The sequence below is a fragment of the Cyprinodon tularosa genome, unplaced genomic scaffold, assembly GCF_016077235.1.
Source record: "Cyprinodon tularosa strain WSP-4 unplaced genomic scaffold, ASM1607723v1 ctg210, whole genome shotgun sequence".
Lineage (NCBI taxonomy): Eukaryota > Metazoa > Chordata > Actinopteri > Cyprinodontiformes > Cyprinodontidae > Cyprinodon > Cyprinodon tularosa.
The window spans coordinates 738,380-751,852 of NW_024038779.1; the positions used below are offsets into that span (position 1 = coordinate 738,380).

The 13,473-nt window shown below is 38.9% G+C and overlaps 1 protein-coding gene across 1 annotated transcript in view; it reads left to right on the forward strand.

Moving 5' to 3' along the window:
- Positions 1–13,473, forward strand: part of zranb1b (zinc finger, RAN-binding domain containing 1b) — a 29,228-nt gene that overhangs the window by 7,476 nt on the left and 8,279 nt on the right. The window contains exons 3-5 of the mRNA XM_038285415.1: positions 8,973–9,160; positions 11,800–11,953; positions 12,665–12,736. Coding sequence (XP_038141343.1) covers positions 8,973–9,160; positions 11,800–11,953; positions 12,665–12,736 — 414 coding nt within the window. The remainder of the gene's footprint in view (positions 1–8,972; positions 9,161–11,799; positions 11,954–12,664; positions 12,737–13,473) is intronic.

Here is a 13,473-nt window from a genome sequence, read left to right on the forward strand (position 1 = left end):
AGACTAACCTCGTGCTCACGGCAGAAAATAAACAGGTAAAAAGCGGAACTTCTTCTTCTACGCTTGCATTATCGGCAGAGCAGACGCTGAATGCGCACTTTCATCTGGTTTGGTCTGCTGCGGTTTCCGTAGAGTCGTGAAAGCGCATGTGCGCGCTTTCAGGAAATCCTATACACTACTGTTTATGCTCTAAAAACATTCTAAATGACTTCGTTTCGAGTAAATTATGGACGCTACCCACTCAGGACACTTGGATTACATTGAACGAGCAGTATGGAGGAATATTGACACGTTTTTTGTGGACTTTTATGGACCTTTCTGCCTCGAGCGCTGGGGACCTCCAATATTTGAATGTCAGCAGACAGCAAGAACCTTCCCAGATCGCCAGATGCATTTGAGATATCAAAAAAGTACTCCAGAGTGTTGTTCAGCATGGGGGTGAGTAGAAAATGAAGGCTAATCATATTTTGGGTGTAATATTCCCATAAGCTAATATTGGTTCTCCAATCAGAAGGAATGTCTTATGGCCACCATTCAGCCTTCTAATAGTGGTCAATTGTAGTTTTATCTCAGAATTAAAATGACTTGTCTATTTAATTACAGTGTTTATGAACAGCTTTTTTGTCATGTGAAAATGTTCCAGGTTTGAGGGGCTGGCCAAAACCTGAATGATTAGTTAAAGCTAAATAATCTGTAGGTGTGAAAGGCCTAAAGCCAGAGCGGACTCGAGTTGCTTAAGCTATAGTGGGAAATTATTATTAGCCCTTCAGTAAGTTATGATGTTAACTTGGTCATTTTTATAGTTCACATGAGTCATAAAATTGGCAAAAATCCTGTTAAAATGCACCTTAGGCTTGATAAAGTATTTTTTATGAATGATCACTTCATGGGTACGATGGGAATGAGTTTTGCTTCTTTTCCTGAAATGCTCATAATAAGCTTTACCAAGAAAGATACAGAAGAATAACCATACCTGCCAATAACACATCTGTGATGCCACAGGACAGTGTACAACAAACCAGGATTTGTTTACTTTCACTTATGATAAATCCCACTGAAATAGTTTAATCTACTAAGCTGACTTCAATCGGCGTGTCCAAACATGACAGGTCTTGCCTTAATTTCCTGTGGGATTTTTGAAATTACATATGCAAAAAAAAAAAAAAATCAGGCTTCAAACTGCAAAAAAAAAAAACACAGATGTATAAAAATAATATTTTTCGCAATCTGATAATACAACAGATGGAAATTGTTAGGTAAAGCTGTGTAGTTGAGCATATTTATTAGCATTTGGTAAACCTTTAAAATATTAATTACTAATTAAAATGCACGCTTGCTTGCTAAGATGAAACTGCATATCAAGGATATACATAAAAAATACAAAAATAGCTTTCCGTACATGTGACATTTTATGACCATTGGGGTTGTTATATATCCACCTTGCTGTCTCTATTCACGTTGCTAATTAGTAACAGGCTAATTAACTAGAGACGGCCTCTCATTATTACCAGCTGTTTTTACATTAGGTCGGTTTGTATTTATGTAGTTTGATTTATCTCTTTTTTTGTGTTTAATATTAAAGCTCCTGGTTGTTTTTGTTTCACTTTACTGATATGTTGGTTTGTAAAGAACAAACTACCATATCACTGTAGAATTACTATGTTTAAAAAAAGCCTGTATTTACTATGGACTACTTTTTTAATACTTGAAATTCAAAGCAACCAATGGTTGCCTCTTGATCAGAGCAATACTGGTGATTATCACCCACAGCTCTGTAGAGACATAATGCTAATTATCAGCTGATTAGTCAATCAGCTTGTCCGGAAATCATAGACATGAGGAGTTTCTGGTAACTCGCTTTTCCTGCCATCAGGAAAATTATTTCAGAATGAAAAATCAAATGCTTTCACAGCATCTTCCAGTACTTTAACTGGACAAAGAAGAACTTGAAATACATTTTTCCAAACAGAAAAAAAAGCAAACTTCTACACTGATCTGCTAAAATTTTGAAGCTTGAAAATCCAAACAGTTTGAAAGTGTCTGACATTAATTGATACACTTACCTTACAGAAATCACAGTGCCCAAGATGCTAAAGATCACAAAGAGTTTGGAAGCACAGATGAGGAAAACAAGTGAGATGCATAAATGAGCTGGGATTTCATAATTGCATATCCAGTAATACCACCATCCACAAATTTCTTTTTTAACATTATGCAGCCTGACCTTGGATTTAAATACATAAAGAGCTACACATTGAGATTTTTAAAAGCTACAGAAAATGCCAACATGATGCATCTTAATTTTGGGAGATATTGAGTGTCTGCGTGAGCAGAAGGGTGGTGATGTTGTCTGAGCCGCGTTCTGTCAAATGCTGTTCTATGCTCTCTGAAGACCCATTAGTTTTGTTTTCATTTTTTTTAACAAGCTTTTATGTGTCAAGCGTTAACTTTGTCAGGGTGGGTTTTTAGATGTCTGTCAACTGAAATGAGATGTTTGAAGTTTGGCAAACATCTCCGACTGAGTGCACTTTCAGATCTTGATTATAAAACGGCCACTTGGCAGAATTTGGAAAAAATACAGGAACAGATTCAATCTGTTTATTTTTTTCGTAAAGTATCTTTTTTTACGTAAGTATGTTGCAATAATTTGTTGATACATTTTTGGGATGGAAAACTAAATAAATATACGGTATAAAAACTTTAACGGCTATTTCTGTTAAAAGAATTACTAAAAGCACACTTTAAATGTATCCAATGGCAACATTCACATCGAAAGCATTATAACCTTTTTGCATGTCTTGTGATTTTCTTGAATTGTAGTATTTTCTATTTTATTCAAATAGTTATGCAAACATATCTGTACAGCTACATTATTATATAGCAGATTTGGAAGGTGTATTAATTTATTTTTCCAAAGTCACAACTTTATGCTTCTAATTCCAAATAGATTTCATCTCCAGGAACTTGGGGGTTGCATCTGTTTGGTAGATATGATATAAACCCTTGATGAATTTTAAATAAGAAATCATATATTGAGAGAATGTCATTCTGTTTCTTGCCATCTTCTGCTTATCTGGGATCGGGTTGCGGGGCTGGAAGCCTCCCTCCTTGGACATGTCCCCCAGTTTGTCTTGGGTTGTCCCCTGGGCCTCCTCTCCTATTGGGCCTCTTCTCAGTGGGCAATGTCTGGAAGACCTCCAAAGGGAAGTGTCCAGGGAGCATCTAAAAAAGATGTCCAACCCACCTCAGCTTACTCTTCTTGATGTGCAGGATGTTTAAAATGGAAGTTAGGTCCCCCTGAAGGCAGCTGCGCCTTGGAACTTCCCTACCGGTTCTTTACCTGGGAGCAAGCTATTTACTACTCTTAACTCAAACTGGGTAAAACCATATAAGAAAGGACTATAAAACAGGAGTAAAAAAGTAACGGCGTTTATTCCAGGTCAGGTCGTTACAGGACAGAGAAATGGCTTGAAATCGGCACAGCTGTGGGCTCAAAAAACGTCAGCGAGGGTCCGCCAAAGATTGAGCCAAAATAGAGCACCGAACAAGGTCATCTCCTCCTTCTTATAACTTGAGTCCATGTTTTGCATCAGGTGGATGCTTAGCTGTCCGTATTAGAAAATGACATCCCATCCATGCCTTGACCTTTAAGCATCTTGCCTCTGTACCCCAGGATTAAACATAGCTCTCCTCTATCAGCTCAAAGCTCAAAGATGTGCCCATATCCTGTGTATTTTTAAAGACACAAAGGCTGTCCTGATTAGATGGCCTCTGTACACAAAGTGACCTCCACCATGTGAAGGAAGGCCTTCTACTCTGTCTAATCTGGCTAACAAAGTAACAATGCACATGATGTATAAAGAATAAACCTAACAACTCCCCCTGATAAGTTACCGTTTTTACAGGTAACTTAAAACACAGTAAGCGGAAGAAGCTCTACTCTAAGCCTCTCCTGGTAAACCGAGCTCCTCACCCTATCTCTTAGGCTACGTTCAGACCACATGCGCTAGAGGCATCAGAAGCAGTTAGTTTAAATGCAAAGTCAATGGCCGACACGAATCTCTGCTGATGCAGAGAACTATGGTCACTCCAGTTTATTAACAACTGAATTAACCTAAAATGTCGAAATCTTCCAGCAAAATATGTGTACTTTTAGTATTCTGGTGCCTGCAGTTTGGATTACGTACATGAAAACCGCTAACATCTCCTTCAAGCCGCCATGAACCACAGCGGATATTCTCCAAGAGGCGACCGGGTCAGAGGCTGCTGTTGAACAGGAACGCAGTGACAGTGCACCGCTGGTGTACGGGGATCTGAGCGGCTCAGACAGCGAAATAATATTTAAAAAAAAGGGCGGTAATCTTAATAAACTGACTGCACAGATGTTTTCAGGTGGACTTTCTCACTTAAAAACATACTAAAATTACTTTTTGCCCACTTATAACAGCAACTATAGCAAAGCCGCTCTCTGCCATTCAACACAGGAGCAGCAGAAGCATCAGACGCATCTGGACACACTTCGCCTCAATGTGTACAAGCATAAAGAATGAAGCCGCAGAAGCTTTTTTGCTGCTTCCAGCCCTTGTGGTCTGAACGTAGCATTATTCATTAAAATAATCCAAGTGACTATTTCGATTTCATCTGCCATTGTTACAGGCGAAGATAGGGGGAAGAATAGGGTAGCTCCGCCCACTTGCAAAAGACCCACTTTTTTGACCGCGCAGCTAGAGCAGCAAAGATGCTTCAGCTGAGCCTCAGAGCTAAACTTGCATTTTTGCTTCTTCTGTAGCATGTGATCTGAACTTAGCATAAGGGAGAGCGCAGCCACCCAGCAGAGGGAGCTAATTTCAGCTGCTTGTATATAGGACCTTGTGTTTTGGGTCATGGTCTAGATGTCATGACCATAGAAGAGGGTGCGCCTATAGCCCCACTGGTAAATTGAGGACTGTCATTTCGCATCCCTCTTCACCACAACAGGCCGGTGCAGCATCTGCATTACGGTGGCAGTCACATTCATCCATCAACCTCTACTGCAATCTCCCCTCATTGGTAAACAGGACCACAAGTTACACAGTAAATCCCACAGTGTTAAATATGTAGTGTTAAATTACATTGACTCTTTTAGAGTTATTACAACAACCACTGGAGTAAGATATACAGTACATGGAGTTCTAATATATTTTACTGTGTACTTAAACTGGGTGACCTGTCTGACAAACAGTGGTGCAAAACCAGCTTCCTGCTCCGATCCCGTGCTGCTATTATCTGAGCTCCGGAGCGCCACCTCACCTTACCTCTGTTGTTTAGCTAATCCTTACCCGGAGCGGGATATTGGTTTCAGGTCCTGGTCAGACAGAAGTACTATGATGAAGAGACCATGATCCAGCCGTAGCTCCTAGAATCCCGAATTGGGACTATTTCTGAAGGATCTGATGGACCCAGGGACGCCGGTGCCACTGTTGGGCTTTCTGTAATAAATAAAGCTCAGTGACTTACTCCATAAAATCCAAGTCCACCATGTTGAGTTGTAACCAACAAGCAGCAGCTAGAAGCTCCTTCTATGTGATGACATGGTGAAATGAAAGGAGTGGAGCTTTTCTTCCGCCGTGCAAATTGCTTATGATGGATCAGGTGAGCGACCTCATACAGAGGCCACTTTTTCGCTATGAATATGCTTTCTATGCACTGTCTCCCCGCCATGCTGGGACCTGGACCTGTTGAAGGAACTGTACATTACTGTGAACCTGCTAGCTGCTTAGTCTGGTTCTATGGTGATAACAACCTGGAACAACCCATTATTGCTAAAGGGGGCAGAGGACTAACTGAACATCTGACATGGAGAGAGGAGAAAATTAGGCAAAGGTGGGAAAGTATCCAGGGAAATGGAGCAGGAGCCATAGTTGGACTAAAGCTAGTGCTAGTGACCCCTTACCTCCGTTTACTGGAAAAGGTACAGCATTAGGAAATGTTTTTAAATGTGCTTACGTACAGCTAGAATAGCTTAGAGTTTGCAAAAAGGGAAGTTAAGCTCAAATGGAGATTCAGTTGTCTAACTCATCTTTGCAAATATAAGCCTGAAAAGTTCTTTACATTAAAAGTAGGCAGTTAAACCTGCTGATCAGACCTTAAAGCAAACACCTGTCTGGTAGTTTATGTTTCCGTTTCTGTTTCTTCATCACTCCCTATGTTAATGTAACTGGGTGGTGGAGGAAAACCACTATCATTTAACCCGATTCATTTTCTCTCATCCGTCCGTCTCTCAGAGTACACTTCCCCGTGTGTTTTATTTTTTAGTTTAAGCAAATTATCTGTCCAGTTCTGGTAGTAGGGCTAAAGGCACACTCACACTAATGGAGTATTTTGTAGGAAGTGGTGACGATCCCTTTCTGTTGTTGTACACTATTTCTCCTCTCAGCTCTGTCTGTGCCAGCCAGCTCCACATGGCACACCCACTTAGTGTCTCTCCAGCTCCCACTCGTACACAGTTTAAGCAGAAAAGCTTTATGTGTGGTCCTTTTGACGTGAGAACAAAAGCTGAGCCGTGTTTGATGCTGTCAAATGTACCAGAGGGTGCTGCAGGGGTATTTACTGTATGAGCTGGAAATGGGAAGAGCGTGTTTGTTTAACTGTGAGGCGTAGTGACTAGTTTCCTCTTTCCTGTTTGATTCGTTTTTGTCATAATAACAATCAAAAACTGTTTGTTCTGCTTAAATGCTCAACAAAGGTTTTTGTTGAGATGATTGCATAGCCGCATGCATTTCACTATGTTACAGTTTGTTTTTGTGCAATTGTTAGAAAGTTTACATTAATAATTTCCATCAGATAACCTTGCGGAAAACTGTTCAAGATTTTTTTGTTGTTGTTGTTGTTTCTGAGCGGCTTTTCAATCCGTGTTCTGTGAAGAGTGTCTGTCTTTATGATTTCCTTCGTAGATGAAGCCACTAAAAAAGCTAGTGCTGCTATTACCTTTTATTTATTTATTTATTTATTTATTAGAAATAACTTCTCAATCTGTGTTTTTGGGCTCTTTGTATATGTATGCTCTCTCTTCTTAAACCCCTGGTAAATCTTTACAAATGGCCCTTTGCATTAAGCTGGATTTCTTCCTGTTAGTGAAGAATTTTCCTCTTCACTGTCGCCATATGCATGCTCAGCATAAGTATTTTTTTTCCAAATCAATGACAAATTGTGACTGTCCACTGTCGCACCACGCTTAACCAGGAGGAGTGAAGGCTCAGAGTGAAAGACTCGATGTAATCTGCTGCGTTCATTAGATAGAGCGTTTTCACTAATCTGAATAACGAGCTGAACTTGAGTGCATCATTTGACAACTAAGATCAATTGGAGTGTATTTATGTGACTTCTATATCTCTCTGTAAGATGGGATTGAATTGATTTTTTTTCCCCCTGCTTTTTATTTCAAAGCATCTTGGAACTACATGTGCTGCCAGTTGGCTCTATATAAATAAACCAAATTAAATTTGTAAGGAATTAGTATTGAAAACTGGTTGTGATTCCCAGTCAGGAATGTTTTGACCTTTTAAGCAGACACTTTATTGAGGGCCATAAAATAAATCTGATTCACACAGAGCATTATTAAAAAAAGCTTATCTAGGCCGTACTATCATTGGATGCCATATAATTATCTATAGGGAATTGCTTGGTTTGCAACCAGTAGAGTTTTGTTATGCAAGAATCATTCAGGCTCTCTACACCATGTGGTTTGAAGCTGTGGATACATAAGGGAGCATACATAGAGCATTATTCTACATATATATACGTATAGCTTTACTTTTTCAACCTCTAACTACAACAATAATACATTCAGCAAATCAGTAAACAAGTTAAGTTCATCATTCTGCATTAGGTTGTTAAAAAAAAAAACTTGTCAGTATTAAATAATAGTAATTTCCCAATCCGATATAAATATTGGATTGATATTAGCCAAAAATGCTTCCTTTTGGATAATATCTGTGTTTCTATTTTCATGCTAATAGAGACTTTGCATCTATTAAAAGTTTCTCTAACTCTTTGGTTAACTTTACATGGGGCAGTTGTTTTCACACCTTTAATTGTTGACTTTCGTTCCCTGTTTTAGTAATATTACTTTATCAAGCCTTTTCTTGTATTTGAAAGTATAAAATAAGTAAAAAAAAAAGCTGGTATGGTTGGTGCTAATATTGTACCTTATCAATATTGGTGTCGGCCAATTCTCAAAGCTGCAATATAGGTACCATATCGGAAAGGAAACCAAATTGTATCAGAATTGAAGCGTTAATTTACCTAATAAAAATGACTTACTTTAATCTGTGAGGGCTGAACTTTTTATTTCTTCATAATAATGAACTATCACAGTCCTGCTCCAGGAACACTTTACCTTTATGGACAGTCTGTGTTCCTATTGACCATTTCTGTCTCATATTAAAATCTAAAAACAAAGTATACTTTAACCATCAAGCACCTGATCTCATAATAGAAAAACTACGGTAGTAAACATCAGTGTGGCCTATTGAAATGTTTAGAGATAATTTTTAAAGGGAAAATATGATGCTGTGTGTGTTTTCTGTGCTATCTTTCTATAAAAAGGCTTTTACTATTTGTGCTCAGAATGAAAGAGCAGAGGCTACAGTCTGCACCTGTCTCATCTAATGCATCATAAACTTCCTTTGCAGATCTAAAGGAACCAAAAAACAGCATATTATAGTTTATCCCTTTAATTATTGTGCTTCCTGTACTTCAAAAGAGTCCAATCTCAGAGCTGTAGAAGCTGCTGCAGACAGAGCACTGTGTCAGTTCTAATATTTTTCTGCATTTTGTTGGAGTACAGTCTGCCCTCTCTGCATGTGCTCTGGAGAGTTTTTTCTTGGTATCAGTTTTGTGATAAAATAGTTTTCTCTTTCCACACAGGAGTCCCTTTTTATGCATGGTAGTAGAATGACCTTTTTTTATTCTTCCACCGGTTTGTCTGAAAGGTGTTGTAGAAGGAGACCTGGCAGCTGTGGAGGCTTATAAGACATCCGGAGGAGACATAGCAAGGCAGCTGACGTCAGACGAAGTGCGACTGTTAAACCGACCCTCAGCTTTTGATGACGGCTTCACACTGGTCCACCTGGCCATCCGCTTCCAGAGACAGGACATGCTGGCTGTGCTGCTTACGGAGGTTAGTTAATAAGCTCGTTGGTTTTACTTTGTACTGCTTTGTGCTGCTTTGGAGTTGTTTACTGTAACCAAGCACCAATTTAAACTCCTGGTAGGTTTGGTGATCCTTCAATAAAAATCACTGACAGATGCAGTAGTTTTTTTTTCTAATGTTCTGAACTTCCTTCCGTGTGATTGCTGTCTCTGATAAACAACCATAATAGCATTTAAATCCCCAAGATGCAACTTTTTTTTTCTGCAGCTCTCCATGAGCTCAGAGATGTTTTTTTTTTCTTTTCACCTCCACTTTTTTTGTTGTGCATTGACTAGTCACCAAGACATTAATAAATTTCGCTTTATTTCTTCAATTTGCCACTTTGTTACCGCTGCTCAGGTGTCAAAGTAGATTTAAATTCACAGTAGTTTGGTATAAAATAAATACAAAGAGAACCTACATAATTGCCTTGTAATACTACGACAATCCATACCTGAATATAATGAATATGCTAACTAAAAGGATGAAATATTTAAATGAAACAGAGAAAATGTTTTAATGACAATACCAGGAAACATTTACATCATATTTGAATAGATGAAAACGAAAACTATTTAAAACTATATAAAGATCTAAGTACCTTTTTTGTTGGGCTCTTTATCCAAAAATAAACAAAATGCAATGAAATAGTTTCTTTGGATATAATGTAGGGATTCCTCTTTGTAGAAATAAAAGAATGTCTTGCATCATCTGTTGTGAGCTGGAAGAAATAAAATCTTGATAGTTAGGCAAAATAATTTTTTACCCCTGGCAGAGGATGATCAGCCACATAGAGTTTATTAAGTAGCGAGAGCAGGAAAAGCCATGCTGCTGAGAGCCAACCATCGGTGTGGTGTGTAAAGCGCAGACTCTGAGCTACACTGCACAAAGACGCATTTCTGCACAAGCAGAGCTAGAGTTTGTCAGAGTTGAGCATGTAGTACCGGACCATTCCATCTTATTTTCTCTGGACCAATGTGATCACTATAAGCGGGTTCCAATGTAACTGCATATTTCAGTTGCTAACCTGAAATGACAGTTCTGTTGTAGCAAAATGTATATTTATGTATATAGCTTTAGGTTTAAGATATGGACCAACTACAGTTGCCTGTGGAAGGTTCTCTGTATTTGCATAGCAAAATGTAGTTAGAGAAATTATTAAAATGTTTGCTTTATTAGCAAACCAATTACAGGAATTTATATGTTAAGAATACAACTAGAATGAATAATTGACTATTAGAATCAGAGGAACTCTTAATAAATCCAGTGAATCCTGCTTTAATTATTGCAGTGCTTGCATCCATTGGAGTGCATTCATGAAGTCTTATAGTTCATCCTGATCCTTTAGCTTTTTCCTTAAAATGCAGTTCTGCTTTTCAGTCTGTGCATCAACATCTTGTGTGATAAATAGGCCTACCAGTGCAGCGCATGTGCTTTGGTTTAACTGCAGTTTGCCTCCCAGCATTAGTGGATCCAGATTATCTGTATACACACCTCTCCTCCCACTCAGTCAGTGCCCCAGTTTCTTTGCTCTGGGGAGGGGCAGTGAGTAACCACTGGATCACTTTCCTAAAATGCTTCACAGCTGGCTGAATGCATACCACAGACAGATATGCTCTTCTCCCCATCCTGGCAGCAGCAAAGCTCTGACTGCCTCCAGTAAAATTAGCTATAATCTCACAGTTTGGTAAACTGTCGTGTAAATATTTGAGGTGTTATATCTCAATCAAAGTAAATGGAACTATTTGGAGTTTTGTTTTTGGATCATTTCCTCCTGAGGTATACTTAACACATTTGAGTCCATAGAGATATTTTAATGTCCCATTCTTCTTGTTCTTATTTAAATCAGTTTAGTTTTATCCTCTTTCTTATGTTTAAAACATCTCTTCTTCGATGGTTAGACTTTTCTATTATCTTCCTTTTATATATATATATAAATATAAAACAAACCAGGAGTGTTCTCAGTGTAAAGGAAAACATATGAGAAGAAAAACCTCTTATATTTACTGACATGCCATACTGATACAGTAGCAGTCATCCAAAATGACCCTTCTCAGTCAAAAGCCAGCCGAATTGCAGCAAAATCCCCTCCAACTTCCAGCCACTGGCCTTCTCCTGGGCGTGCATATTTATTTATTCTGACTCCACCCTTCATTGAATTACAGGGTCTGACGAGGAGAAAGCACTTCTCTTTAGTTTTTAGTGTCCACAAATCATGACAGAATATTTTAGATGTTTAAAAAGGAATTGTAGGGGACTAGCCAAGTGCCCAAGGAAAGTGGGGAAATTTTGAATTGCTACTACTGTAGTTTAGAACTGTTTATTAGTTACATTTTTTAGAAGCAGTACCAGCATCTATCTGTATCATATTCCTTACCGCACTAGTGTGCTATTTTTAGTCACCCCCTGATGTTCACACCTATGGTTAGATTTTACATGCTGACTTCAGTGAAGTCATGTGTGCTTTATTCTCAGCAGCAGAAGCTTCTCAAATCTCACCAAATCAAACGATTCATTCGCCAAAGCTCAGCTAAAGATTGCAGGAAGTTGTAACGTTTAAACTCCTTTTGCTCTGTTTTCATCTAGATAAAGCTTCTCTTACTCTCCCTTGTCTCCTCCTCCTGCAGGTGTCCCAGCAGGCAGCCAAGTGCATCCCAGCCATGGTGTGTCCTGAGCTGACCGAGCAGATTCGTCGTGAGGTGGCGGCCTCTCTTCACCAGCGTAAGGGTGACTTCACCTGCTACTTCCTCACTGACCTGGTCACCTTTACCCTACCTGCAGGTCAGAACCTCATCCACTAACAAATGAGTCAGAGCAAACAGCTGGTGCAGACATGTTCATGAATATCATTACAGGAACTCCAGAGGCTGACGGTGCTCTGCAGCTGAAGCAGCTTATTGTCTGGCCTTTTGAGCGTGTCTTAGAATGCGCGTTTTGTTTGCCTGCCGAGTGTGAAACGGCGTGTTGTTCGCATGCTGAGAGGGGCATAATGCTCCGGTTGTCTGTTTCTAACAACAAGCACATGGGGGCTACCTTTGGCTTGCATTTTCAGCATTGTTCTCGCACAAACACAGAGCCACCCATCCAGCTGTTTATTTTCTAATCTGTAAGAAAACTGGATTTAGTAAGAGCCGTGTTTGTAAGAGTTTCTTTACATACGTTCATTGTGTTGTCCTATTGTTTGTTGTGAACCAGGGATTGTTTTTTCCATGTTATTCAGGAAAGTGCTAAGACTTGCTTGTAGCCATCATACAGACATGGCATTAATTTATATAAGCTGAAGGAACAAGCTTAAAGATGCCTCAGATCTGCTGTTCAACAAGCTGGCTGTAGATGAAAACAGCCAGAAATGGAAGACTGTTCTCAGAATAAACATCCTTTAGTTTTTTTGTTTTTTTTGGTCTTTGAGAAACATGAGTAAAAGAGTCAATTCTCAAGTTAAATATGATATTACTCATCTGTTAAATGTAGTTTTATTTTATTTTTTTTCAGATATAGAGGACTTGCCTCCTGCTGTTCAGGAGAAGCTCTTCGATGAGGTGCTGGACCGAGACGTCCAAAAGGGTAAATAATTCACTCCCTCAGCTCTACATCCTATTGCTGCAGTGTCATCTATCCGACAACAGCCCGGTTGCTAGGCAAACACACGGGCTCCTTTCACAACCTGTGCACAATAACAAAGAGGTCTCCCCCATGCCGGCAGTGTTATGTTACATGGATTTTCCCTCCTGCCAACACTGTTTCTTAGCTTGTCACTTGGCCAGGCGGTCTGCCTCAATCAGTTTCATCTCTCTCCTAATCAGCCTAATCGAGTTTCAGGGATTTCTTTGATCCTGGTTGAATGAATGTGGCTGTGTTCAGTCTTCATACATAATAACACACTGGAAATAGAAACCTAACGCATGTTTATTTTATTTTTCTTTAGATTTGTGTCTGTTTAAGATCTAAAAATAAGTAAAATGTATTTACCCTTAATTTAAGTAGATAAATAAGATGAGCTGCCAATGGAATATGTGTTTTTACCCTTGAAATAAGATCATTAGATATTATGCACTTGGAAAAAGACAATGCAGTTTTTTTTCCTATTTTATATGTAAATTGTCTAATTCCATTGGTCTCACTTACTTGCTTGGTTCAAGAAAAAATGCACTTATTTTAGGAAAAACTGACTTAAAAATTTGCAGTGCAAATGTTTGATTTTGTAATAAAAACCTTGATTTTCTTTTTTTTTTTGTCAAACAAGATCTGTTTTAGTTGGGGATTCAAGGTAAACTTTAACTATGTAGTGTTGTTAGTTGTAT